This window comes from Typha latifolia, chromosome 7, assembly GCF_019914945.1.
Source record: "Typha latifolia isolate L0001 chromosome 7, TyphaL0001v2, whole genome shotgun sequence".
NCBI classification, from domain to species: Eukaryota; Viridiplantae; Streptophyta; class Magnoliopsida; order Poales; family Typhaceae; genus Typha; species Typha latifolia.
Genome location: NC_133092.1, coordinates 759,664 through 785,330, shown reverse-complemented (window position 1 = coordinate 785,330; position 25,667 = coordinate 759,664). Strand labels below are relative to the sequence as shown.

At 38.1% G+C, this 25,667-nt stretch overlaps 5 protein-coding genes and 1 long non-coding RNA gene across 19 annotated transcripts; 3 read left to right on the top strand and 3 right to left on the bottom strand.

Annotated features, from left to right (window-relative positions):
- The first annotated feature begins 355 nt into the window (after positions 1–355).
- On the top strand, positions 356–5,069 carry LOC140792001 (cytochrome P450 90D2-like). 2 transcript variants are annotated; one of them, XM_073142761.1, is made up of 8 exons: positions 356–807; positions 923–1,250; positions 1,738–1,887; positions 1,980–2,225; positions 2,796–2,885; positions 2,983–3,168; positions 3,391–3,512; positions 4,310–5,069. In XM_073142761.1, exons 1-8 carry the CDS (start codon positions 581–583, stop codon positions 4,410–4,412), a joined length of 1,452 nt encoding a protein of 483 aa, XP_072998862.1. In that variant the 5' UTR covers positions 356–580; the 3' UTR covers positions 4,413–5,069. The 2 variants fall into 2 exon arrangements, with proteins under 2 accessions (XP_072998862.1, XP_072998860.1); XM_073142759.1 differs by having other exon boundaries at positions 436–807; positions 1,738–1,881; positions 1,974–2,225.
- Positions 3,284–11,254, bottom strand: LOC140792002 (uncharacterized). 11 transcript variants are annotated; one of them, XR_012109670.1, is made up of 9 exons: positions 11,112–11,254; positions 10,928–11,017; positions 9,338–9,382; positions 9,146–9,258; positions 8,743–8,844; positions 7,648–7,786; positions 5,405–5,661; positions 5,112–5,290; positions 3,284–4,001 (listed from the first exon to the last, which is right to left on the bottom strand). XR_012109670.1 is itself a non-coding variant. In XM_073142762.1 (5 exons), the coding sequence occupies exons 1-5, from the start codon at positions 11,210–11,212 to the stop codon at positions 7,665–7,667; spliced, it is 471 nt and encodes a 156-aa protein (XP_072998863.1). In that variant the 5' UTR covers positions 11,213–11,254; the 3' UTR covers positions 7,426–7,664. The 11 variants fall into 11 exon arrangements, 3 of the variants coding, with proteins under 3 accessions (XP_072998863.1, XP_072998864.1, XP_072998865.1); XR_012109667.1 differs by lacking the exon at positions 8,743–8,844 and adding an exon at positions 6,193–6,244; XR_012109669.1 differs by lacking the exon at positions 8,743–8,844 and adding an exon at positions 6,193–6,244 and having other exon boundaries at positions 9,146–9,219.
- Positions 11,255–11,927: 673 nt separating this feature from the next.
- LOC140792243 (uncharacterized) lies at positions 11,928–15,182 on the top strand. The gene is made up of 6 exons (XM_073143109.1): positions 11,928–12,617; positions 14,172–14,224; positions 14,325–14,412; positions 14,496–14,594; positions 14,675–14,787; positions 14,874–15,182. The coding sequence occupies exons 1-6, from the start codon at positions 12,108–12,110 to the stop codon at positions 14,908–14,910; spliced, it is 900 nt and encodes a 299-aa protein (XP_072999210.1). The 5' UTR covers positions 11,928–12,107; the 3' UTR covers positions 14,911–15,182.
- A 384-nt stretch (positions 15,183–15,566) lies between these two features.
- Positions 15,567–18,754, top strand: LOC140792242 (nucleosome assembly protein 1;2-like). 3 transcript variants are annotated; one of them, XM_073143108.1, is made up of 12 exons: positions 15,630–15,690; positions 15,771–15,866; positions 15,953–15,996; positions 16,129–16,224; positions 16,670–16,762; positions 16,885–16,975; positions 17,057–17,118; positions 17,209–17,393; positions 17,481–17,661; positions 17,756–17,799; positions 17,960–18,131; positions 18,340–18,754. In XM_073143108.1, the coding sequence occupies exons 2-12, from the start codon at positions 15,830–15,832 to the stop codon at positions 18,394–18,396; spliced, it is 1,062 nt and encodes a 353-aa protein (XP_072999209.1). In that variant the 5' UTR covers positions 15,630–15,690; positions 15,771–15,829; the 3' UTR covers positions 18,397–18,754. The 3 variants fall into 3 exon arrangements, 2 of the variants coding, with proteins under 2 accessions (XP_072999208.1, XP_072999209.1); XR_012109723.1 differs by having other exon boundaries at positions 15,567–15,866; positions 17,760–17,799; XM_073143107.1 differs by having other exon boundaries at positions 15,567–15,866.
- Positions 18,755–19,210: 456 nt separating this feature from the next.
- LOC140792544 (uncharacterized) lies at positions 19,211–20,776 on the bottom strand. Its single transcript, XR_012109767.1, has 2 exons — positions 20,636–20,776; positions 19,211–19,748 (listed from the first exon to the last, which is right to left on the bottom strand). It is a non-coding gene; the product is annotated as an uncharacterized lncRNA (long non-coding RNA).
- Positions 20,777–21,587: 811 nt separating this feature from the next.
- On the bottom strand, positions 21,588–25,566 carry LOC140791791 (uncharacterized). The gene is made up of 7 exons (XM_073142444.1): positions 25,356–25,566; positions 25,155–25,254; positions 24,956–25,076; positions 24,528–24,649; positions 24,300–24,421; positions 23,066–23,225; positions 21,588–21,922 (listed from the first exon to the last, which is right to left on the bottom strand). The coding sequence occupies exons 1-7, from the start codon at positions 25,534–25,536 to the stop codon at positions 21,913–21,915; spliced, it is 816 nt and encodes a 271-aa protein (XP_072998545.1). The 5' UTR covers positions 25,537–25,566; the 3' UTR covers positions 21,588–21,912.
- Between the last annotated feature and the right edge of the window lie 101 nt (positions 25,567–25,667).

Here is a 25,667-nt window from a genome sequence, read left to right as displayed (position 1 = left end):
AGCTGAGATGATCTAATAATTAGATACACTTAGATTCTTATTGAAGTAGAGAAATTATAATGTATATATGTATATATATTATATATATATTATGTGGTTAGAGTCGGCTAAAATTGTTAAAATTTAAAATGAAAGTCTAAGGGGGGGAAGAAAATATTGTACAAATTGTAGTTGCCCCAATAATGAGTAATCACACGGGCGCAGTAAATTGGTGCATCCTGGGATGCAAGCAGGGGATCCGGTGAGGGATGAATGGGCCTCACATGTGTGCACGAGGTAAGCAGCTGCGGGGAAAAAAAGAAAAAAAAAAGAAAAAAAGAAAAGAATTGTTTAGAGAGAGAGAGAGAGAGAGAGAGAGAGAGAGAGAGGACTGTGGCACGAGGGGACTATGCAACCATTAAATTGTAGGGACTTTTGGCATAGCCCCCTTTGAAATGGGTCTTTGTACTTTGGCTTCTCGAACAACAAAATTTCCACTCGCCTTCCTCTCCTCCTTTGCCCCTCTCTCACTAATCTCTCCGTAGATTAAATTGTAACACCATCTCCTCCCGCAGGCCACCTCGAAAGCATAGGTTGCAGGATGACCATTTGGTTGTTGGTCATGTGGGTCGCCATAGCCATCCTCGTCTTGCTACAAGGATCAGTCCTCCTCGTCTATAGCAATTGGAAGCTAAAGAAGAGGAGGAGATCAAGAGCCCAACTCCCCAAAGGAACTCTTGGGTGGCCTCTCATTGGCGAGACCCTCGACTTCGTCTCATGCGCTTACTCCCCTCGCCCTGAGAGCTTCATGGAGAAGCGTCGGCTATTGTGAGTCGTCGTCGTTTGATTTCTTACGACGTGAAAGTGTTTTTAAGTACGGTAGATGTATTAATATGTTATGATTTCATGTATGTGCAACAAGTGTTTGATCAAATGCTTGTAGGTATGGGAAGGTGTTCAAGTCGCACATCTTCGGTAGCCCGACCATCGTGTCTACGGACGCCGAGGTCAGCCGGTTTGTCTTGCAAAGTGACGCCAAGGCCTTCGTGCCCTGGTATCCGAAATCGCTCACTGAATTGATGGGGAAATCCTCCATTTTGCTGATCAATGGAAGCTTACAGAGGAGAGTTCACGGCCTCATTGGCGCCTTCTTCAAGTCCTCCCAGCTTAAATGTCAGATCACTAGCGACATGCAGCGGTACGTCTTGTCGTCGATGAGGGATTGGAAGGATGGTGATCAGATCATCTACATCCAAGATGAGGCCAAATTGGTTAGTTTCTTCTTCTTCTTCTTCTTCTTCTTCTTCTTCTTCTCCTCCTCCTCCTCCTCCTCCTCCTCCTCCTTCTCCTTCTTCTTTCATTCTATGTCACACACTAGAGTCACCACATGTGAGGTCTAAGAATGGGCACAGTTGGAGAATTTAATGCACTTGGGGTTGGACACTGCTTATGCCTACCTATTGTTTTCATCATTAATTTGTGGATGCTCACAAGCAAATAACACAATAACCTTTTGGAAAGTTTGATAGTTTCAAAATTGTGATGAAAATAACAAGTCAATCGCCGATGGGATAGTACTACTCAGTTGGTTAAAAGTTTTTTTTTTGAGTTTGAATCCCAGCGGCAATTGGTATTTAATAAGGACACATTTAAGTCCTCAATTCTCTCTCTCTCTCTCTCTCTCTCTCTCTCTCTCTCTCTCTCACCAAAAAAATTAATAAAAAGCATTTGATGAGCTAATTTTGGTTATGTCACCAGATTGTGTTCCAAATACTAGTGAAAGGATTGATTGGTTTAGAGCCAGGGAAGGAGATGCAATTCCTAAAGCAACAGTTCCAGGAATTTATTGCTGGGTTGATGTCCTTACCAGTTAAGCTACCAGGGAGTAGGCTTTATAGATCACTAAAGGCAAGTCCAGTGCTACTCCATTAATGCCTAAGATTGCATGACAATAAAATTCTCATTCATTTCCAACTTAGTAGAGGCATATGTACATGCAGGCAAAGAAGAGGATGGCTATGCTAGTACAAAAGATCATCAAGGAGAAGAGGAGCAAGAACAATGGATGCGCCCCCCGAGACGCCATCGATGTCTTGATCAACGATAGTAGCCACCAATTGACCGACGATCTGATATCCGATAACATGATCGACCTGATGATACCGGCGGAGGATTCCGTCCCCGTTCTCGTCACTTTATCAGTCAAGTACCTCAGCGAGTGCCCACTTGCTCTCCAACAATTAGAGGTAACAACCGTGCCCTGCTAATTGAGCTTTTGTATGTTTCTTAATTCTATCAAACAAACTAATTTGTAGATGATTATAAGGACAGAATTTGGTGTACCTTCGAAATGTGATATTATAATAATAAAAGTTACTAGTACTTGTCAAGACTTGGTCAATCCTCCTCTTTTAACTCCACTAGAAAAGTCATACTAGATAATTAATCAGGTAGCATTAAACATAGTTATCGAGTCACCTAATAGTTGTTGGCCATGACAATGATGATTTGTCTTTACAGAATAATTCTTATGACTTACATGCCACGGTCATTATCAGATCAGTACCAGTCTGTTTCATACGATAAACTTATTTATCTAATTAACTATATCTCCTTGCATCTTGCACGGGAACACACAACCTCACATAAGGGATTGATTCATTGTATCTGCAAACAAACACTTATGCTAAGATGATTTGCCAACATTTTAGCTCTGCTGTCTTCAGTACATGAAGCAAAAGCCAGTGATACTGTTGGACTTGGGCCCTATTGAATTCATCATGTAAATATATAACACTAAACTCGTGACTCTCCAGGAGGAAAACATGGAATTGAAGAAGCGCAAGTCAATGACGGGAGAAACCTTGCAATGGACGGACTACATGTCTTTATCATTCACACAACACGTAGGCTGCCTTATTTTACTTATATTCTACAAAGATCATACACGAGATTACCACTAAAATCACTCTTTAACTACAGAAATATCACAACTCTGCGCAGGTCATTACGGAGACTTTACGTATGGGGAACATCATTAGTGGCATAATGCGCAAAGCTGTGAAGGACGTTGAGATCAAGGGGCATTTCATCCCTAAAGGATGGTGTGTTTTCACATACTTTCGATCTGTCCACCTCGACGATAACATTTATAGGGATGCCTATAAGTTCAATCCATGGAGATGGAAGGTAAGAAAAGAGTTATATATATATATATATATATACAAAACACAGGCGCACGCACGCACTCACGCACACACACACACACATAAAGAAAGAAAGAAGAAATTAGTTGTAGTCAAACTTCATGCAAATGTCTTTCGTTAGCTCTTCTTCTAGTTTCTAATCTTTTAACTAAAGTGTTATCATCATCATTATCATCTGGTCATTAACTACTAACCCCAACCACAGGCGAAGGACATGAGTACTTGTAGCTTTACACCTTTTGGAGGAGGGCAGAGGCTATGCCCGGGGCTGGATCTGGCCAGGCTGGAAGCTTCCATCTTTCTCCACCACTTGGTCACAAACTTCACGTAAGGGGATAGTGTAATGTAGCCCATCATCCGATCTCTCCATTTAACTACCTCTGGTTCTGGTTGGTGTATTCCTTTTTGTATTGCGTACCATATATGTGCAAGCATCATGCTCACAGGTAGGGTCATGGAGCACATGTGTGCATCCGCCAATTCCATCCGACATATCCGTTTAGGCCAGAGAGTACGTACGTGGGCACTTGCACTGACCCGCACGTGTGCACGAGATTCATAGATTTGCATGTGTCATACGCCAAGTGGGATATGTTTGGGGGCCTCGCCTCGCCTCGCCTCATCATGTCAGGCAACCTCACATGGCCATCGTACTACCATGCCTTTGCTATGGTGGTACACACAATTAACTAGCGCCTAGTTTCCATGTGTTTCTCTTTTCTTTTCTTTTTTTCCTTTGGGCACCTCTACAAATTGCAGCCACTTGGTGTCGTCCTGTCTCCCAAACTTTGCTTTCAATTAAACATGCAAACACCCCTACAAAAGATAGATCACATCTTTACCTACTCATTAAAGACTATAATATAACTATTTGCATATACTCACCATGTTACATGATGCACCACAAACTCTCCCAAGAACTCAAAATCAACCATATATAGCCATATATATACAAACAAAATGACATGATTTATCATTTTCAACTTATTAGTGTTTAGCTTTGTGGTCGCTTTGTTCCTATCATCTTTTGGTATGTTGCAATAATCATATGGATGCGTAGTTTTCTTGATGGGTGTGGTGCCATATCATGAATGATTAGGAACCCTCATGACTTGTTGCGACAGGTGGGTGGCCGAGGAGGACCACGTCGTAAACTTTCCCACGGTAAGAATGAAAGGAAGAATGCCCATCCGAATAACAAGGAAGCCAAAGATTCACCCCTGTTGACTCAGGGGCATGAAAGAGGAAGTAGAGCACCATGCAGGGTTTCACAGCCCCACTGCCAACACCCTGTCAATACTGAGTTTGCCCCCATCAATGGTTACTATTAATATCATACATATATAGACATAAAGAAGACGGGTCTGTAAATAGGAAGCTACAGTATATAAATGTAACTTAGAGTTATGGCGTGGCACACAGAGACATGGTTTCACAACCTCCAAGGAGCAACTAAAATTAGGTGGGGTTGAGGGGGAGGAGGGGGGATTTGGGTCAATGGAGTTCTGAGACTTTGACCAGACACAGCAGCTCATATTGAGCAGTGTGGAGTTTGGGCTGTGTGTGGGGGCGAGCATCCTGTACGGAGGGCCTAGAGAAGGCTACAACAGCTATAGGGCTGTCCCAGTGGTGGAGAAGGGGCAGTTTGGATCAAGTTGCCGTATGAACAGAAGGATGTGGAAGACTCAAAGCTTCATTATCCCCCCTCCCCCCCTATCAGAAGTAGGGTTGTTTCTTCATTATTATTATGGCATGTATACAAAATTACAAATGTGTTTAGAGAGGGTGTGTTTCGTAAAGCTGAATATTGTAAATTGTAATAAAGGTTAGTATGACCTATTGTGAAGTTCAATAGAATGATAGCTTAGAAACAGGCATCAAAAAGCACTGCTGACAACAGTAAGAATCTAATTAGAGAGTTCATACCTGATAAGAAGTGTGGATAAGGATGGACACTTGGATGTAAGCATACTCCCAGTCTGACTAGCCAACGTTGATGACCAAACAATAGCCATATGACAATACCTAACTGAGATCATGCACCAACTATGGAAACATCCAGGTCCTCCTCACTAATTGGTGCAGTGCAGACAAGTAGACCCAACCTTTTAAAAAAGAAAGAGGATTCAGATAAGAATGAACAGAGCTCAGTGTTAAAGTGGGTCGGACCCCCCTACAAGTCCATGGTTCATCACAAAAAAAGAAGAAGAGACATCTACCTTTTGATCTAATAGTTGCCCGCGTCAAGTGGTGAACTCATGGTCCAATTAAACACTCCCCCCCCCCGAGGTTGGCCATTTGACATGTTGTATGTTTGTATAGTGTCTATTGAAAAGTCTCACAAGGCATCTTCCTCTTCGGGAAAACATTCAAGATGCTGACAGGGGCAATTTTGTCACTTTACGATATGGCCCATAAGAGATATATGGTTCTCACAAGTGGTAACGAGTATGTCCTCTCAGGAAGCTTAAGATTCCTGCAAAAAGGGTACCACTTTCAAGCAAGTATAGTAATATTAACGTAGCATAAAGTGATAGGGAAATAACAACTACATCTAATCATCTATAGCTCGAACGATCAAATACCGTTGCTTAAATATAGTCTTTTTCTAAGAACTAAAATAGTAGAGCTTCATGCCGAGCAAGAAAGGAGAACCAGTCAGGTTTTTACAGTGATGAAGAGAGGTTTAAAAGGGTTTACAAATACCGCACAACAAGGTAGATTGTTCTACTTGGCAACCTATCTGACAAGTTCCTGTATTAAATTGCTCTACTTTAACTGGAAATTAATCACCAATATATGAGTGTCAATATCAGGTTGACTATCAGTGGTAAAACTCACATTTTTGAAGCATGTTTTGTTCTATTGTGGCCCTACAGAACTAGGTAGAGCACAAAATGAAAAGGGTTGGATAATAGTGAGGAGGTGACTAGTGTGGTTATACTTTTCCCCTGTTCCAACAATCCTGGTAGGCTGTGACTATGTCCAAGCAGTTGTACTGACATACCTTCCCTGCTCAAAGGATCTAGCAAGTTGTACCATGTGCATCAAATGGGTCCCTACAGAAGGTAACATGATTTGTCTATCAAATGATAGTTACAACATCAAACAAAGGAAGAAAGGTAGATAGAATAGAGCTTCAAAATATATAGTGTATTTCTGGCCACAACGAATTTTATTTGGGAGGATTAGGGTGGTTATAACTGTAAGAAACACTAATCTCAAGATTTCTCAACCAAAAAAGAGTTTTTCACATAATTGCCACCGGAAACTTTCAAATTATTATAATTGTCGTTACATTCTTTAGAAAATCATTAAAACGTCATAATTGTCAATAAAATCTTTCGACTCTTTCAGAATTATCATTATGATTAGTACTTAATATAATATTTCTCACATATCATTGTTAGAATTAATATATGAAAACAACAAAATTATCCTTGTTTAGTATGTACACTATTTATTACTGATATTGTCTAACATAAAAAAGGTATTTTTTGTTGTGCTATGAATCTATGGTATTAGGTAAAATATTGGATAGTTTTTAAATCATTTTAAATAATTTATGCAAGGACAAAATAATCTTTGATTAGTTAGATTTAACTAACGGAATGATCTTTCAGAAAGAGCACAATGATTTCAATGCCAATTATGATATGCTGAAGAATGTAGTGGTAATTATGTAGTGGTAATTAAAATATTTTGAAAGTTATTACTAGCAATTATGTAAAAATCCCAAAGAAAAGAAAAAAAAGAAAAGAAAATTCTAATCTCTAAGTTGACCTGCTTGCAAGACAATGCCCCCACACAAATTACTCAAGGAACCAACTCAACAAATCATTTACTTGTCCAACTTGCTTGTATGAGATGAACTTTAGCAGGAATTGATTATCTGTAACTTCCTTAGCATCCCATTGTCAGGATAATATTGAATGGATATTAAGCTAAAGAGACTTGTAAGACTCAAAACTAGTCATCAATAAATTGGCAACAGACAAAAGGACCCGAGAACCCTTGGGGCATCTCTTCTAGCATGGTAGGCTTCAAAGGACAATTGGTTCAAGCTTCCTGATTGCAAGCTAATAAAGTTTGCATTGTGCACTACCAATTATTGGATCCATGTAAACCTGAGGAACTTCTAGAGAAAAGGGTATCATAGTAGTAACAATAATGTATCAATCACATCCACCGCAAAAAGTGTATCCATAAGAACCAGTAATCAATCACAAAAGATTCATAGTTTCAAGAAAAAATTAATAACAATATAATAACACGGTTTTCAGTTTTTACTGATACCTAAATTATTCCGTACACAAAGCAAGATAGGATATAAAAGAATATGAGATCATTTAATTCAGAACTACGTTGAAAATAAAGTAAGGAGTAACCCAAGAAATCTTCCTGTACGCTTCAGAAAGAAGAATTCGGAATCTAATCAGATACTCTGGAACTAATTATATACCTGTCAGACCACGACATTCAACATACAGTGAAATTGAATGAAACCAGCCAAACCAAATCCTTAGCAGCACCAAGAGGGACTGTGACACCAGTATTTGAAGCAGTTCCAGTCCAAAATTTGACCAGCTTGCTGGAGAAGGCTGCAAATAAATAAGACAATGCACGCTCATGCATACATCTAGGAGAGCATAGTGTTCATTCTCGCATTAAAAGTGTAATAGTATATGAGAAAGTTCAAGCCATTTATTTGTGAATATGATTTTAAATCAAGTTCAGCTATGAGATTTACACTTATAATTGCTATCTTTTCACCCAAACATGTCACATACATTACAATGTTAGTGCCTTCAAAGTATTCCACAAAACATTTAAGTCAATGCTCGTGACTCACTAATCCTAACTGGCTGTAGGATGCTTTTACCAGAGTACTGACTAGCCAAACCCTTGATAAGACAAAAGTTGGTAGAACCAATAGTGCAGTGTTTACCCAAAAGTTAATATATCAGCTCCATGAGCTGCCCAGTCACAAAATTCTTCATGACTTGTCAATTACAGGAACTTTAGCTAAGCCCATAATCTAAAGATCCGAGTTAAGATATTAACATTGATTAGTTATCACTATATAAGGCAAACAAAATCCACTAGCCAAAAATAATCTCACAGTTCATCAATTCCTCAAAGTTAGCCTTTAGTGAAGGATGCAAGATATCTTCAATCGCTCGTTAAACTTGTTCACATTCAGCCCCCTAAAGATGGAAGGAAGATATGCCCAGATTTAGCCAGTTATACAGCATGGCATTGATAGATTGGTCAGGTTATTATATCGAGAAATCACCATGGATTAGCAAAAGTATAGGCTCTGTTTTTCAGGATTCAGAATTGCAAGAGTCCAAAAAGGGGCCAGTTACAAGGAATACAAATATGTAGAGGGATGTGGATAACAACAATCAAATGCAGACATTGGCTCCCTGCTCAGCTTCACTCAGCGAACGACGATCAAGTATTCACTTTAAGTCCTCTAAAGATCAAAAGAAGTCCTAGTTGAACAGCTATAGTGCATCCTTCCCTATATTTATCCTTCATAGGGGAAAGATACCTAAATATAACCTTGGAGAGAACCCAGCCCATGTAGGCTTATCTCTTATCAACATGGATTGGAAAGCCAACAATCTGTCTGCCTTGAGATCTGGTTAGATGCCTGCATCCCATTTTGTTGTCCAATGATATTACAATACAGTACCATCAAATTAAAAAATATCCAGCAGCTTGACTATCTGACAATAAATAACAGAAAAGGTTTATAAGCAGATTCTGCAATGTCCAGCAACATTATCAATGAAAATTGGACTCTCCTACTTTCTCTATTATGCAATATCTAAATCTGATGAGAAGCACGATCAAATTTCAAGTCAATAGAATCAATAGTCACCTGTATCATGGCAGGATTCATTTTGTCAGATATTGTAAAGATGATAATATGATATATGCCAAAAACTCACCTGCAAATCCTAGCTTAATCACAACATTTCCACAAAAGAATTGTAGCAAAACTGCCATGCTAGATTTGTTACTCCTTTTGCCAAGTAGCAGTACAGAGAAGAGATTTGAGAATCTGGAAGGATCTAATGCAGAATAATAAAGAAACAACTATGATATAATTTAATACATAATACCACCATCAATTCAAATACCTTATGCAGTCTCTAGAGTGCAACTTCAAGAAATCAACAGGCCACCTGATTTACAGATAATAATTTCAGATTGTTTTCTAAATTCAGTCTCATCAGGATAGATATATACTTGAAATATGAAAAATCAGGTATTCCTTTCCAAGGGAGCACTTGACAACACTACCAAATCAAGATAAAGCAAGTAGATCAGATGTCTTTGAGAATATTCTACATTTCAACAAAAATCTAGAACAGTGAACAGACAGATTCCTATCAGAACTCTTTTCACTTTTCCATACACAATTAAAACTCAGTCAGAGGAACTCTAACTAATTAAAAGTCATAGACTTCACTTAAAATATGTAAAAAGAGAATTTTTTTTTTACTTATTTATCATTCTTTTTCTTCTACGGAAACTCATTTTCAAACTGCAATTGGTTATATAGTACTATGAACTCATTGCAAGATGTTAATTCTTTAATGGACAGCATTAAATATCAAAACCAGCGTCCATCTACTGCTTTACATAATCAACCAGCAAACTAATCTAGCATACTAATCTAGTAATCTTTGGGAACAATGGCTAGTAGGCTATGCAGATTGAAGTTCTGGCGGCTCAAAATTTTCACGTCCTCGATGCTATCTTTGTCGATTATCTGGCTTTGATACCAGTCAAGCGAAATAAAAAATTGCTTTGATGTTGGTAAAAGATAATACACTGAGTTAATTTTATTTCCTGCAAGACATACAAATTATGGAATAACAAATGGGACTGGTATGTCAGGTTTTTTTTAGAAAGGTCCAACTTCAGCTTAAATCTTTCTTTAAATCTTTCTCTTATTTGTGTATCAACATTTCAAGTCAATATATGTGACAAAATATGTAAGAGCTATTATCTAGATCCTAGATGCCCAAGCATCTCAAATGCATTAACAATCAAAACTCTATGGTAGAATATTGACTAGCATTGATGGTTAGACAAGTCAAAGTTGGAAATTTATGAACTTTTCTTAGACAACTTTTGCTTAGACCCAAAGTCCCCTTTCAGAGAAGCCTTCCATGAATTTGCCACAATAGAGAACTTCTTTTAAGGTTCTTATGTTTTTATCCACTCATATTTCTGCAAATGCATCAGTAACAGGATCATGCATGATTGAAATAAACAAGGTTCATTCAATAAACACATCTCTTTTATATGATTTATTGAAAATATTGAAGAAAATCATGATTTATTATTTTTCTTCCTTTATCTATTTTCTCTTCTCCTTGTTCTAATTTATCATCTTCTTCATCCGCTGCAAATTAAATTTCATCAACAAAATTTCTCTCTATTGATCAACTTCCAATTCATCCTACTACTGTCCTCACGAATTAACTGTAATCTGAGCCTTGGACTACATGAGGAATCGTCCAATTTGGAAGACACAACAAAGATATTAACTAGACCACCTTTTAACGACAGGAACATGATACTTCATCTCATCTTTTTAGAAATTACCAATGTGTTGGAGAATGACCAAAGGTTATGCCTAAAATTTTCACATATAGCACCTAAATCCAACAAGGAAACAAGAAGAACTAAAGAAGAGAGAGAGAGAGAGAGAGAGGAACCTGAGGATACTTCGACGGCGATACCCCTCGTCCCGAGGACTCCAAACCCCCCTTCCATGGATCCGAGCACCACCGCCGAATCTCCCATCGCTGAAACCAGAAGAAGAGAAAGAACAAGGTAAAAAAAAAAAAACTCCACAATTTTCTCCTTGCCACGGGGTTAGGGTTTAGTGTTTGGCATCACCTCCTCCGGCCCCTAGGAGGAAGAAGAAGCGCTCCTGCGATCTGTAGAAGAAGCGAGGAGGAAGGCGACAGAAGGAGTGCGATCATTAGTTTAAGATTCATATATATCGGGTGTGACGACTTGGGTGGCTTCGCGAAGGAGAGAGGGAGGGACCTTTCTGCAAATAACCTTCTATATTTTATACATCTTACAAAAAACTTCCTCCGCTTCTTAATATTTAGGATTTCTCTAGTAAAAGCCAACTCGACCAAGTAGCTCAACATTGACATGGACTTGAGTCTTAAAGTTAGCAATCCCAATTTTCTAACAAGCCATTGAAACATTTTGAAAGTTTTTGAGGTTAAAACTTGCTGCTGAAGAGCTAAGGATTTCAACTTGCAAGTCCAGTTGGATAGAGCTCGTGGTGCCGTAGAAAATAAATGGTTAACATCAACCATGAAGACTTCACTCATCCCTTTATTTTTAAACCAGATTTAATATTGATAGCGGAGCTCATAGAAGTCGTTTTCTTTTTAAATATCTTGTCTGGGATTTGGTGAGCCTAGCCTGCACATATTAATAGCTTAAGTTTATTTTTAATTTTTTTAAAATTAAAGTTATAATAAGAGATGTCGAGTTGAAGTGAAGTCAACCAACATCCTCATTGTTTAATTCAAACAGATCGCAGAAGAGAAAATGGAGCATTCGAAAGAATTCATTCTTCACAGGGTTTGTTATGCAAAAAGAGGAAGAGAGCAGGATCCATTATGCAATTTCCTATTTTAGTGGACGTTTCTGTAAATTAACAAAAGGCAATCGCCAACTCCACCCCTCCCTTCCCCAACACGTATTCCTAAAATACAAAGCATTTGACAGAATAAGGGAATCACCGTCTCTGCCCCTTTGCGACTCTACTCCGCACCGTCAAAGACCTCCTCTCTCTCTCTCTCTCTCTCTCTCTCTCTCTCTCTCTCTCTCTCTCTCTCTCTCTCTCTTGGGGATGAGGGGCTCCCATCCATGGCGGCGCTATCGCAATCACCACTCTCGTTAGTCCTCCTCGTCTTCCTTGTCTCCTCCCTCTCCTTCTTCCTCATCTACCTCAAGGCCCACAGGAACAAGAAGGATACCCACCAAACCCTAGACAATCCCAAAATCTTCCCCGAGTGGGCCGTCGACGATAGGACGGCGCCGAAGCCGGCGGAGGCCGACGGGGAGGCGACGATCGCCGCCGGCGGAGGGGAGGAGGACGGAGAGCAGCGGAAGGGGGACGAGAAGAGGCGGAAGAAGAGAGGAAAGAAGAAGCGCGGGGGATCGGACGGTGGAGGGGAGGAGACGAAGGGTGGGGCTTCAACGGCGGACGGCGGTGATGGGATGGGAAAGGAGAGAGGAGGAGGAGGAGGGGGAGGGAAGGGTGTGGATTGCCCCTTTCCTTTCTCATCGTTTGCTAGTGCGATGCAGAGGAGGATTAAGCTGCAGTACGATGAGCTTGTTAAGTCTAACCAGGCCAAGGGATTGACCATGGCGCAGGTTCATCTCTCCTTATACTTTTTTGTTTGCCCTATTTGAGAGACTGTTGCATTAGTAATGAGTTTGAGCTTTAGACCAAGATCTGTGAATTTGATGTGATGTGCATTTACATCATGAAAAGCCGTCTAGTTATCTGTAGATTTTGTAATTATGGGGTTTTTAGGGTTTCGAGTCTCCTTGTAGTTTACAGTGGTATACTATTATGAAATCCTGGAAATAAGCTTCTTTGTCTAGAATGGATCCGGGATGAGAATTATAAAGAAGGTGCAAATCTTTTGAATCCACAAAAGTGGCAATTGATGTGAAGGGACTTCGCAAGGTGTAGCCCAGGAGGTTGTTGTTTTTTGGTTAGTTTGCGCATATCAGATGTGAAGTAGAATGAATATCTTGCCTCTGGGCCTTCTCTATTTCTTTTCGTGGGCACAATTATCCACAATACCCAAATTATGTGTGGATCCACATGATGATTCGGTCAAGGGGGGAGACATATAGAGGAGCTTCGAAGATTTATGTTTACAAATTCTAATGAAAACTGTGTAAATTATAGTATACACTTTTGTTCTGATAAGCTAACGTGCACGGTTTAGATGACTGTGGAAGCAGAACCTGGTTGTATGAAATATGTTGTAATGTTATAGGTTTCCAGAGCATATAATTTGTAAGCTTATGAGCATATTGGATTTTTTAACCAATTTGTTTGCAGATGCTTCATTATATGATTGTTGTATCTACTAGTGGTGAATGCTGAAAGGTTAGTGTTACTATTTGGTACAATTTACTCGAGCCATTCAGTACTTCAAACTTTAATCTTGGATAAAACTGTTATCAGAAACTTAAGGTTGTGTGCCTACTCTGAGATGATCATCCTCATCCAAAACAAATTTTCATTTGGCTTAGAAAGAATATTCTCTAAATGATGATCGTCAAAGAATGTAGGAAACATTATTACTATATACTATAAGTTAATTTAAGCAAATATGTGCATAAGGTGAATTTATTTGTGATGGGTGAGTGATCGCAGCTATTGAACTTTTGCTGAAAGGTTTGTGGATATTTTTGTTTTGACTCAATAAAAGAAGCTAACAGTTCTGTTTCATCTGCATCATTAAATGTGATTTTAGGAACACTTGGCCATGAAGTGATCATTTATGCATCTGCGGCATAGTCCCTCTTCTTATTCTTTATCTTAGATAAACATGTTTGTCTGGGACTTAAGCTATGGCAGGATTTAATTAGCTTTTTTTTAATAATTGCTGATCAAATCCTCAGTCTCTCTGATGTGATATTCTCCATAAGACCATTTAATTTTCTCATGTTCTCATTGGCAGTCCTATTTCTTATACAAACTTAGCATGCCGTCTCCCTGATGTAAATTTAAGGCATCTTGATATATTTCTCTAATTATTCTGTAAGGCAACCACTGTCCTTAAAATGATCTTGTCTGTACAGAATGGTATATCTCAGCACTCCGTACACCTAATGGATTATTTCTAGTCTTTATTTCATTCGTGATATTGGATTTTCAAACTTTGAATTTAGTAATCTGGTCTGCAGGTTGGCCAGTTTATCAACTGCCTGGTTGAGGCAAGAAATGAATTGCAGCGCAAGTATGCATTATTCTTTGCAGAAAGCTTCATTGATTGTTGATGTTATATAGTATGATCATCTTATATCTTACACTTGCAAGACATTTTCATTTTTTCACAGGTCTGAGATCATCCAGCGGAGTTTTAAAATAAAGAAGGCATTGTTATTCAAGGCAGATAGATCTTCATTTGATCGTCTTTGCCAACAGGTTTGTTCGCACTATTGCTAGTCTGCTCATATTTCAGATTAATTTGTGTATCACCTCTGATAATTCTTCACAAAACTATATAGATTTACAAGTTAGAAGCAGAACATAAGAGATTAGAGGAGGATGCGGCTGTTTATAATCTTCTTCAAGAGCAGCTTAAGTTGTCACCTGCATACAAGACGGTACTCTACCTGCTATTGCCTTTAGTAAACATCATCACATAGTTTTACAAAATTACAGGTTTCCATATCTGTCATAATAGATGCTCGAGGTTGGTGCAAGCATGGAGATGAAGGCTCCATCAGAGCAAGCCGCAGAACTTCCTGACATCTCTTTTGAAGAGTTATTAGCACAGGAAAAGAAGGATTCATTCTGGTAATTATCAGATCTTGGGTCTGACCTGTGAGTAGTATTTTTCGTGTATCGTCCTCTTAACCGTTCTCCCCACCTTTTTCTTTCAGGCAAAGAAATGGAAAGCTAAGGACATTTGCAAGTTAACAAATAATATTAACGGAGCCATGCACAAACCGCAGCCGGAGGAGCTTTTGTTGTTCCAGGAATTTTCTTTCATTTTACCTTTACTGCTGAGCTGTTGTTCTTTGAGTTTTTGTATTTAAACTTGTTTGTCGAAATACTAATTCACTGATGGATAACACATCTGATCTGTGAGAGATGCTCAGAAATGACATTTGTACCCAAACATTTGTACTTACCATACAACTTCACATAGAAATGATCCTGAACCAATGACGCTTGGATTCTTTCAACAATCCTTTTTTATTTGTATGGTTCAAGTGGATTTGAATCATTTTATTGTCAGTGCTGTGCAAATGGGCTGTATTATAAAATCCTATAGGAAGTTAGTTACAAGTCACATACGTTATTCATTTTAATGGTGCCAGTTTGGCTTGTTAAGGTTTGAGACTCTTTTATGAGACTTGTTTCATGTGATGATTGTTGGTATTGCTACGATAGATTTATATCTAAAATATGTGAAATGAACGCAGAAACTAGCAATTTGTTTTTTAAAGAGGTATCGAGTGTTTTCTTCCTGAGTTCAGATTTAGAAAAGTCGTGTTAGAAATTCAGGAAACATTTTGACACTTTCCAGGTAGAGAGATTAAATCGTGGCGTACCAAAATTTGAAAACGCGCGGGGTTGTTATTGCATAAATGCGTAACTTTGGCGGCGGATGTTTTATCCTACCTCGCGAGTCGCGCCGCTCCGCGAGTAAACAATCAAGCAAGCAAGTAAACCCTAAACCGCGCGAATCCCCCGGTATAAAATCCCTTCCACCTCTCTCCTATTCCACCCTATACGTCTCCTTACGCTCCTCGTCCATTGTCTGCTCGCCCTAGGGGGTTTCTATCCTCTCCTCGAAAAGGACAAGAACTTTTAGGACCGCGGCGGCGCGACCATGAGCAACAACAAGCAACTGGACAATCTCACCGCAGGTTTCTCTCTCTCTTTCTCGCTCTATCTATCTCGTGATCGATGCCTCGTTCTTTGTTCTGATCGTGGAAGTGTTTGAATTCTGTAGGTTTCAGCGCTGATGATCGGGCGGACCTTCTGAGTGCCCTAAAGGTGGCTTTTGGATCTCTTTCTGTTGTGTACTGTGGATGATTTCTTTGTTTTTGTTCGTGATATTGTTCCGGCTTACTTCTATTCGTTGAAATTCTGGGTGATTTGTTGGGAATATGCCTCCTTGGATTGCAGGACAAGCTGCAGAGCTTGGCAGGGCAGCACTCGGATGTGCTCGAGAGCCTCTCACCGAATGTGAGGAAGCGCGTCGAAGTGCTGAGGGAGATCCAGGTTTGTTCCTTTTTGCTCTATAACCCTTTCAGTTATGTTCCCTCTTGTTTACTTGCTTTCTTGTTTGAATTAGAGTGTCCTGCAAATATCTTGTTCATATAGATTTTTTCCTTTTGTCAGTTCTAATATGGTTCTTCTTTTGGTATTCCCTGTTGGGATTTAACGGTTTTTTTTTTTCTTTAGTAGGGTTCGAGTCTTCTTTACGTTCTCTTGTCAGGTTATTAGATTCCATTTCTCAACTTTCTACTCTGTTACATTAATGAAAGCGATAAAGATTGGTTCTCTGATTATATTCTGTTCCTTTTCTTACTACGAAATACTTTCACATTTAATTATATAAGGATGTATGTACGAACAGTACAGAGAATTTGCTTGTTATCTGTTTTTACTGTAGTCCAGGTTTTGGAATTTAATGAGTAATGATTTTATTGATAATATCTTCTAGAGCCAACATGATGAGCTCGAGGCAAAAATTTTTGAGGAAAGAGCTGCACTTGAAGCTAAATATCAGAAGCTTTATGAACCACTATACATCAAGGTTTGGGAGGCATATTGGATATTCTTTATTGGCATCATTAGCTCTTAAACTGCCCATTTCATATCGTTACTCTATTGAATTGACTGTTGCATAATACATAACTAGCATTAGGAATCGTGCAGAGATATGAAATTGTGAACGGCATGGTGGAAGTTGAAGGTGCCACAAATGCAAGCACTGAGGAAGCCACTGCTGAAGATAAAGATAGTGAAGGTCTATGACAGAACTTGGAGGATAGAATGTTATTTATTTAAATATTTGATTCATTAGTTTCTCATTTTTCCCGTGATGCAGGAAAGGGCGTGCCAGATTTTTGGCTCACTGCTATGAAAACAAATGAAGTGCTGGCTGAGGAGGTAGTGTAGTATGAAATTTTTTTCTTTTACAGCCTCTTTTTATTTCTTACAGATACATTCTGTTGAAGCTTATGACATCTTTCCCATCAGATCCAAGAGTGCGATGAGGAGGCTCTCAAATATCTTAAAGATATTAAGTGGTGCAGAATTGATAGTCCTAAGGGTTTCAAGCTTGAATTCTTCTTTGATGCTAACCCTTACTTCAAAAATTCTGTTTTGACAAAGACGTATCACATGATTGATGAAGACGAGCCAGTCTTAGAGAAAGCATTAGGGTACATTCTATACTAATATGTGTTCTAATTAGATTAGATATTCCAATTTATGTCAAATCTTACATTGTTTGTGGTTTTCATATTTAGGACTGAAATAGAGTGGTATCCAGGGAAATGCCTGACTCAGAAGCTTCTGAAAAAGAAACCAAAGAAGGGTTCACAGAATGCCAAACCCATAATGAAAACCGAAAATTGTGAAAGTTTCTTCAACTTTTTCAATCTGCCACTAGTTTCTGATGATGATGATGATGATATTGATGAAGATACTGTGAGTTTGCAATAATCTACTGATCCAAATAAATAAGAAAATAGAGAAGTTAAGTGTATATATATTTGGTTTATCTTTTCTATTTTTGAGACAGGCAGATGAGCTGCAGAGTCAAATGGAGCAAGATTACGAAGTTGGGTAAGCACGTCACTGAAAATTTGCATTTCTTTTGCCGGTAGTCCATCAGAAAGCACTTTTCTAGTATAATACTGTGCTGCATCTTCTTCTAGTCCCTAGTGTGGTCTATGGAGATGGATGAGAACCTTTTACATTAGGTATGCCATTCTTTGTCCTATAGGTCCACTATTAGAGACAATATAATACCTCATGCTGTCTCATGGTTTACGGGTGAGGCTATTCAAGAAGATGATTTCATGGTAGAAGAGGATGGAGACAATGAGGATGAAGATGTTGAAGATGAGGATGAGGATGATAATGATGTTGAAGAGGAAGGCAAGACCAGGAAGAAGGTTTGTTTCAGATTGTATACATACACTAAGAATTTTTTTTTTTTTTTTTTTAAAAATAAAATATATATATATATATAGTTTAATCTGCTGATGGACCAAAAGTTAACTCTAATTTCGTAGTCTTAATCAAAGCACATGTGTTGGGTTTATGTGAACATTACTTCTGTATCATTTTCAGACTTATAACTTTTGTCCTTCATAACTGCAGAAAAGTGGAGTGGAAGGTCGAAAAGTCGACCAGCCAGCTGAGTGCAAGCAGCAGTGAGCTAATAACATACTTTTCAAGGAGACACCCTATTCTTTTAGAGTTGGTTTGCGAACAAGCAGCAGTGAGCTAATAACACAATTTTCAAGGAAACATCCTATTCATTTAGAGTTGGTTTGCGATATCTGTTTCTAGTTTCTGGGTTGAATATATTTCTCCACTGCTGCCATTTATCTTAATTCATGGAAAAGAGGGGACAGGAATTATTTTGTACTGCTAGGTAAATATTCTCTTTTTTTTTTCATTCTTTGTGATTTGGAACAGGCTTGTCAATTACGCAACTCTTATATCTTTGAGATTTCATTTTCCATGTAATGCATTGGTGCATTTTATACAGGTCTTTTTATGGGATTTTGAATTTTATTTGTTAGGAAAATTCTGAATTTCAATTTCTATGTAATGCCTTATTTCATTTTAATTCTAACGAGTTAATGGGAGTATGCTATGTAAGTGACTATATATATATATATAGCTTGAGTGAGTCGGCCTGTTATCAAGGCTAATTTAATTTTAAGCTGAAACTTAGCCAGCCCAGCTGAGCTCGAGCTGCTGCATTATTCTACTTCTCAGTATGAATAAATTTAACTATTAACTGCGAAATCCAAAAAAGATTGTTGACTTTCATTTTGTGTGTGTGTGTGTGTGTGTTATTAGTTAATTCAGTTTTAGTTTCTTTAATAAAATTAAGTTCCTTACTTTTTTAACTTCCACCTTCCATTGACAAAGAATTAAAACCACGGGACTTACATGGCATGATATCGTTCGATCATCGATGCATTAGTTGCATACCTAGTCATCAATCGGAGAGATCATGTGCATGCCAACAGATGAGCTTTTATTGTTTTACCATGATATACAGAACAAAATCATACAAAAATATGAAGACTATCTTCCATGTAAACCATTACACATAAACTCCATCAAAGCACAAATAAAAGCATACAAGTATCCTGCACCATCACAGAAGCCACTCATGCCACCAATTGTCTAGTGGTATCAATGATCCATTTGTTTTCCGAATTGGCGCTTCCGATTGTTGGACAAAATTATAATACGATGGAGGGTAGAGGAAGTGACTTCCAAATCACTAACCCCCCACATAGCTTGCTTATCATATTTTTGATATTCATTGGTAACCAATGCATCTATAATATCATTCCTTTCCATATGGCAATGAATTCAATAGCACCAAGTAGTTTGTTGAAGGCATTTATATGATCCGTCAGAGGCATTCCAACCTTGTACCGAAGCCAAAATAATCTTTCTTCAAATGGAGCCACTTCTTAATACTCTTGGTCATAAATTTGTCCTCCAATTTTTTCTACAAATTCTTTGCCGAGTTCTTCTATACACTAGCAGATGGAACCAAGGAGAAAAAAACAGAGAGATAAGACTGGGATATGAGAAAAGGCTAAAGAAAGACTACAACAAGTTATTTCACTTAAAATCATTATAAAGTAACTTCTCAACTTCCAGCAAGCACGAGTCTTGCTCCAGAATAAGTAAACAAACTGAAACAACATTACAAGATGAATGATAGCATAACATGATTTAGAAACAATAAGTCAAGAATATATCTGATGAAGGAACATCAGATATGAATTAGTTAAGTGCTGGATCGGCATTACAGGCATAGGTGGTAAAGGTCATAACTCCAGCATTCAGACTAACTTCATATCATGAATTCTATACTTCATAAAAACGAATAAAAATCCAAAGCTCTATATAGACCTACAACAGATTGAGCTCAAAAGAAAAACCATAAAATATTATAATTACCGGACACCTTCAAAATTTGACCACCCAACCTTAAATACTAACAGTGGCAGCAAATTATCCCCAAAAATTCACATAGTAAAGTTGTTACACCGAAATATATTAGCCACCGAACATAACCGAGAACCAATTAAATCCAATTAGGACGGACAAGTGCCCATTTTCTTATCAGATCAGTTAATCGTCCCGAACTCATATACCTAGCAATCTCTTAGCTTATTACTCATTCCAAATACTCCAGAAAGACGTTTGACTCGCTGAAACATAGAAGAAGAATAGTCTACCCTGGGTTTCTAAATTCCACGCAGACGAACCACAAAGGAACCTCTTTTATTAAGACACTATATCGAGCATTTAGTAAGTAAGTCGAGAAAATTTTATGTGCATTTCGCTGCATCCGGGGAAGAGAGCGAAGAAAAGATCAAGGAATGCAAAACAAGAAGGGGGGGAATCAACAACGCACCAATGGAATTCGAGCTCCGCAAGCGACGCAACGCGCCTAATACGACCAGAGAAGAGCCCTGGAAAAGGAAGTTATTAGGGTTCTAAGATGAGGTGAAACCGTAAATGGCCAATTGGGTTTGTTTTAACTGCGAAATTTTGATTCCGAGATTGCCCCTTCCTTCCGCTTTAGATCCGGCCCAGCTAAAGGGTCCATGGGCCTGTATTGCTCAATATCTAGTCTATAATCGGATCCGAATCCGAATTAAATCGGATCGTTTTCTGGTATATCGGGTCCAATTACATAACGGTGTTATGCCCGGATTCTTCCAAGTATCTGAATTACAACCCTCATTTTGGTGTAAGTAGAGGAAAAATATGCAATAAAAGAGGCACTGCTGAGTGCTTTCAAAACTCAACCAAGCTTAGAGCATCTAAAAATTTGGACTCCAACTCCAATACTATTTAACTTTTAAAAATACTAATTTTGCCTATAAAAGTTTAATTCGAAAATTTAAATTTCGTATGTATTCTTTATTAAATAATTTAATTAATTAAACTGAATATATAATTAATTTTACTAATTAATTTTTAATAAAAATAATACCATTAGAATGCTCTCATCAAAATCTTTAAAATAAGTCTAATATTAATTTATTTTAAATATTTTATTTTTATTTGTGTAATATAATTTTGATATTTTTAATTAAAAAATTCGTAATTTAAAATTATTTATGAAACTATTGAATATTAGTCTTATTAAAGAGTTTTCTAACCATATATTTTTTACTAAAATATAATAACATTAAAAGGACTTATTAAAAGGGTGTTTCTTTTTTGTCTTGGCTCTATATTTGGAGCCTCTGGGCTCCAATTATAAAGCCCTCCTTTGAAGATGCATAACAAGGTCAACTGGTTTTTACATTGCTTTGCCTATCCGGGTTCTCAACATGATCAGCTTGCTCCGAGAAAAAGAAAAGAAAAATTGCAGAATCTCAAATTAATCTCATGATCAGTTTAATACCAAAGGACATAGCCAATGCCATAAGCTTATATGCATCTTCTAACAATATCATAATAAGAGCAAGAGAGCACTGCCCCCTTTGTCACTAGCATAAGGATAAAAAAAAAGGTAGGAAGGGGGATCCTGAAGCAGCCACCACCAATTGTAGAATGAACCCAATCCATGGTCAATAGCAGCTCCTGATGGATGTAGTCATTTTGTTTCTTGGTTAGCTATAAAATATCTGGCAATCAAGTTAAGTCACCATTGAGGGCCTTGTTAAGCTTGGATCATCTTTAGCAGTCTCTGCAAGCACAACAGAGAAAATATAGCAGCCTGAGTTCAATTGACAAAAGATGCATCCGCAATATATCCGATACACAGCTCACAAATTAAGAAACTATTACATACCCACCAAGTCTATAATTGCATATCATAAGCTAAAAGAATTGTTTTACTTACTAAAATAGTTATAGCTTTCAAAGAAGGGCTCTGCCTTGTCCCTTGGTGAGGATGTCAGGAAATCAGATCCTCAAAAACTATGTAAGAATTGTTTAACTTGCTAAAATAGTTATAGCTTGTAAGCAATAGATAGAGGAATGAGTGTCTAAACTCTAAAGTACCAGTACAGACAAATACTTAAGTACGTCCAGCATCAATCATGTAAAGAAAATCACACATTGCTTATCATGATTGCTATCTACTTTTACTCATTCAAATCTTTAGTTTTAGTCCTAATATTAACTAACTGACACTAACTCAATTTTGCAACCAAGAACTTATTAATAGAATCTGAAATTACTGGAGCATAATGAAGAGAAGTTTAAAGGAAAAATCACCCACATGAAGCCCTTGCTAAGTACAAAGAACCTAATGAATTGAAGACCAGTTTAGCTAATCAAAAGAATATATAGCTACAGCATCAAACTCCATCTTAAAAGTCAATAGAGCATAGTCCAGATGACAACTAATTCGTGCAAGTACCATTTATAAACATATGCCATGTTAATCTTTAAAAGTTGCTTCATCACAAGGAGGCCCTTCGCTCACCTAACATAGAAGATGAAGCCTATATTCAAGTGGATCCATCTTGAGATGGCTTAGACAATCAATGAACCAAAGCAGTAGTAAAGTTCTATTCCTATTTCACGAGGAGCAAGTGCATGAATTGGGAGTTGACATTGCCAGGGCAATTACTCTGAAAATGACAACAATACCACTCTAAAGAGGAAAGACAAGAAGAGGTGGCGGTTGCTCTGTCAATATTAAGAATTCCCTGGCAGTAGTAAAATTGCCCTGCGCTGATCATACCTATTTCTCTGTTTGACATACACAAACACCAATATAGAACCGACAGCGTAATCTCTAAGCAAAATCTTAATAAAAGCGATATGATTTCAGAAAAACTCGCACATTAAATATGTAACATGAAGTTGGTGATGCTAATACCTGGCGATCTTAATGTTTCTGAAACACAGCATCACAGTGAGTATAATGGAGACCATTGCTAAACAGAGGTGTTCCAAAGAGTGGCCACTGATGAAATATCGATTTACGCTGTAAACTTTTTTATCAGCAACGCCTTCAAATCTTGCCAGAAGATAGAAACCTATGAATTGACAACATCAAAAATATAGGAAGAAAAAACATGTATGTTGCAAGGATCATTTCAATTTGATGAAGCATCATTCTCACAGACATTGACGGACCAAACCACCAAATATCTGTGATGAAACTTGACACATCAGGAAGAACTCCAAAATTTGTAAATAACAAATAAATAATGAAATTTTAGTCCATTATGTCACCTTTTAATTAAAGTTGCACAAAGAAAACCAGATATGTACAGGAAATGACCATATCATTTCCTATTGTGAATCCATTATGTCACCTTTTAATTAGATCACCTCTTATGTTATTTTTTTTTCCTATTGTGAATCCGTTTAATTGTAAAATCTGACAAACAAGCATAGTTGATATAGAAAGAAAAGTAGCCTATGTATTCATAGCCCAAATGCATAGTTTCTGCAGAATAAGTGCTGCAAGAATAAGTGGTCTAGCACTCTGTCTGACATTTGATCCAAATGGAAGTTCACGTAACAAAATTATCACCTTAATTAAATTTTTTATAGTTTGAAGTATCCAGGACTTCAAACTAGTACTCACTATTCAAAACCAACAAACAATCCCACATCCAATAATTTACTACTAGATTGGTGTCCTTGAGAACAGTTTTCCACTCCACCACTTGGATATGATTTTCCTCCATAGTTCATGCTATGTAGATTCTATTGAATAATTGAAGGTTCTAGCCTACATGAAATTTCATTAGCAAGAGAATGCTAATAGAAGACCTAGAAGATCTTTTCTTGCCACTAAAATGTTGGCAATGTATCTTCCCTGAACTGGAAAAGAGGCGACTACATGAAAAACCAAATTTAAGAACCAAGTATCACAAGCCTAGAAAGTAAAAGAATACTTCGACAAAAAACATAGGTTTCAATATGCCAAAGTGTAGGACAAGCTTCTCACAAAGCATAACATTCAAGTAAGACAGTGCTGTAGTAATTGATGGAGATCAGGCATATGCACATATTATATGTAAAAAAACAATTTGAAGTTTTGGGCTTTATCAGACACACTACTTATCGAGGAAATTGCAAAATTGCAGTTTAGAGTAAACCTGATGCCAAAATCCAAAATCTTGAATGGGTATACTTTGGTGGGAACAAGAAAACCATTGCAGGAATAGCAATGCATGGAATTAAATGGAACATCATGCATAATCGAAGATCATCGAATGTTCTGCAACCAAGACAGCACAGCAAGAGAAACAATGTCAGATAATATTTTAAGCATTCAGAAAATGTCAGAGAAACTTGGACATAAGTAAGAGAAATGGATTAATGACCTTTCACATGCAATGCTGACAAGTACAAGAAGTAAGAGCGAAAACAAACATGATATTCCGATTCGCTCATCGACCCTTTCTATAACTAATATAGATAAGACCGAAGAGGCTGAAATCATCATCTGCACCAAAAATTACAAGTCTTCAGGAAATTCGTATCACAGGCACAGGAAGCAAAAATCAGCCAGACACTAACTGGAACTGAGGCTTTAAGTATCAAATTCAAGCATTCCATAGTTACATCATATATCCAACAAATACTAGTGCATTCTAAACAACTAAATGCAATGCAGAGACACTATAAGGATGTCAACCCAATGCTTTTGTTCACATGCGATATCCAACAGACCCAAAACCAAAGATAAATACTTGGCAAAATCAATGCAGAACATATTAGCATAGAAATCAAATTGAACACACATATGTACCGGTAACCTGTCCCAAACAATGCGATCATCATCCGGCTTCAAGTGGTAATAAGCCGAACCAAATGCTACCGCAGCATTCCCAGCATAGAACAGAGCCCATCCAAAAACCTCTCCCTTCAAGCTACCACCACAGCACATCACCAATATTAACCTAATAAAAACCAAGAAAGATACGACAAAAGAATAGCAACTAACCAACCTTATACCAAAACAGCTACCGGAGAGGCAAAGCACGAGGCCGGGGACCCCCACGAGCAAGAAGGGGAAAGTGGTGAGGACGTTGAGGGTATTGGGCACGCCTGAGGAAGAGGAACAAGACCAGAAAGGAATCGGTTAGAGAGAGAGCGAGAGAGAGAGAGAGAGAGAAATGTCGGGTTTGCGGGGGTTGGGAGAGACGAACCCAAGAAGTTGCGCATGTCGGCGAAGAGGTGGAGGGAAGGGGAGTGGGGGATTCTCGGGGTGACAAGGATGAGGAGGAGGGAGAGGAAGGCGGCATACAGGAAGAGCTTGGCGCGGTTCTCGCGGCGGAGGAGGGGAGGAACGAGGTGGTGGTTGTGGCGGTGGTCGTAGAGGAACTCCATGGGATTTGTTTCTTTTCGATCCCCGGAGAGGGTGGGGGGGGGGGTCAGGAATGTCGAGTGGAGAAGGGTATTTTAATAAAACCACTCAAATTAAGGGAATTTTTGTATATTACCCCTCGTCTTTTAGACGT

Coding starts and splice junctions, on each gene's coding strand:
- LOC140792002 (XM_073142762.1), bottom strand. CDS start 11,212: ATGAATCTTAAACTAATGATCGCACTCCTTCTGTCGCCTTCCTCCTCG. Junction 9,259..9,337: donor CACTCTAGAGACTGCATAAG/GTATTTGAATTG, acceptor AGATCCTTCCAG/ATTCTCAAATCTCTTCTCTG. Junction 7,787..9,145: donor GATTAAGCTAGGATTTGCAG/GTGAGTTTTTGG, acceptor ATTTATTTGCAG/CCTTCTCCAGCAAGCTGGTC.
- LOC140791791 (XM_073142444.1), bottom strand. CDS start 25,536: ATGGAGTTCCTCTACGACCACCGCCACAACCACCACCTCGTTCCTCCC. Junction 24,650..24,955: donor TTGTTTGGGACAGGTTACCG/GTACATATGTGT, acceptor TTTTTGGTGCAG/ATGATGATTTCAGCCTCTTC. Junction 23,226..24,299: donor ATTTTGGATTTTGGCATCAG/GTTTACTCTAAA, acceptor GTCAATTCATAG/GTTTCTATCTTCTGGCAAGA.
- LOC140792242 (XM_073143107.1), top strand. CDS start 15,830: ATGAGCAACAACAAGCAACTGGACAATCTCACCGCAG. Junction 16,976..17,056: donor TGAAGATAAAGATAGTGAAG/GTCTATGACAGA, acceptor CCCGTGATGCAG/GAAAGGGCGTGCCAGATTTT. Junction 18,132..18,339: donor AAGGCAAGACCAGGAAGAAG/GTTTGTTTCAGA, acceptor TCATAACTGCAG/AAAAGTGGAGTGGAAGGTCG.
- LOC140792243 (XM_073143109.1), top strand. CDS start 12,108: ATGGCGGCGCTATCGCAATCACCACTCTCGTTAGTCCTCCTCGTCTTC. Junction 14,225..14,324: donor AGAAATGAATTGCAGCGCAA/GTATGCATTATT, acceptor ATTTTTTCACAG/GTCTGAGATCATCCAGCGGA. Junction 14,413..14,495: donor TTGATCGTCTTTGCCAACAG/GTTTGTTCGCAC, acceptor AAAACTATATAG/ATTTACAAGTTAGAAGCAGA.
- LOC140792001 (XM_073142761.1), top strand. CDS start 581: ATGACCATTTGGTTGTTGGTCATGTGGGTCGCCATAGCCATCCTCGTC. Junction 2,886..2,982: donor CTTTATCATTCACACAACAC/GTAGGCTGCCTT, acceptor AACTCTGCGCAG/GTCATTACGGAGACTTTACG. Junction 3,169..3,390: donor TCAATCCATGGAGATGGAAG/GTAAGAAAAGAG, acceptor CCCCAACCACAG/GCGAAGGACATGAGTACTTG.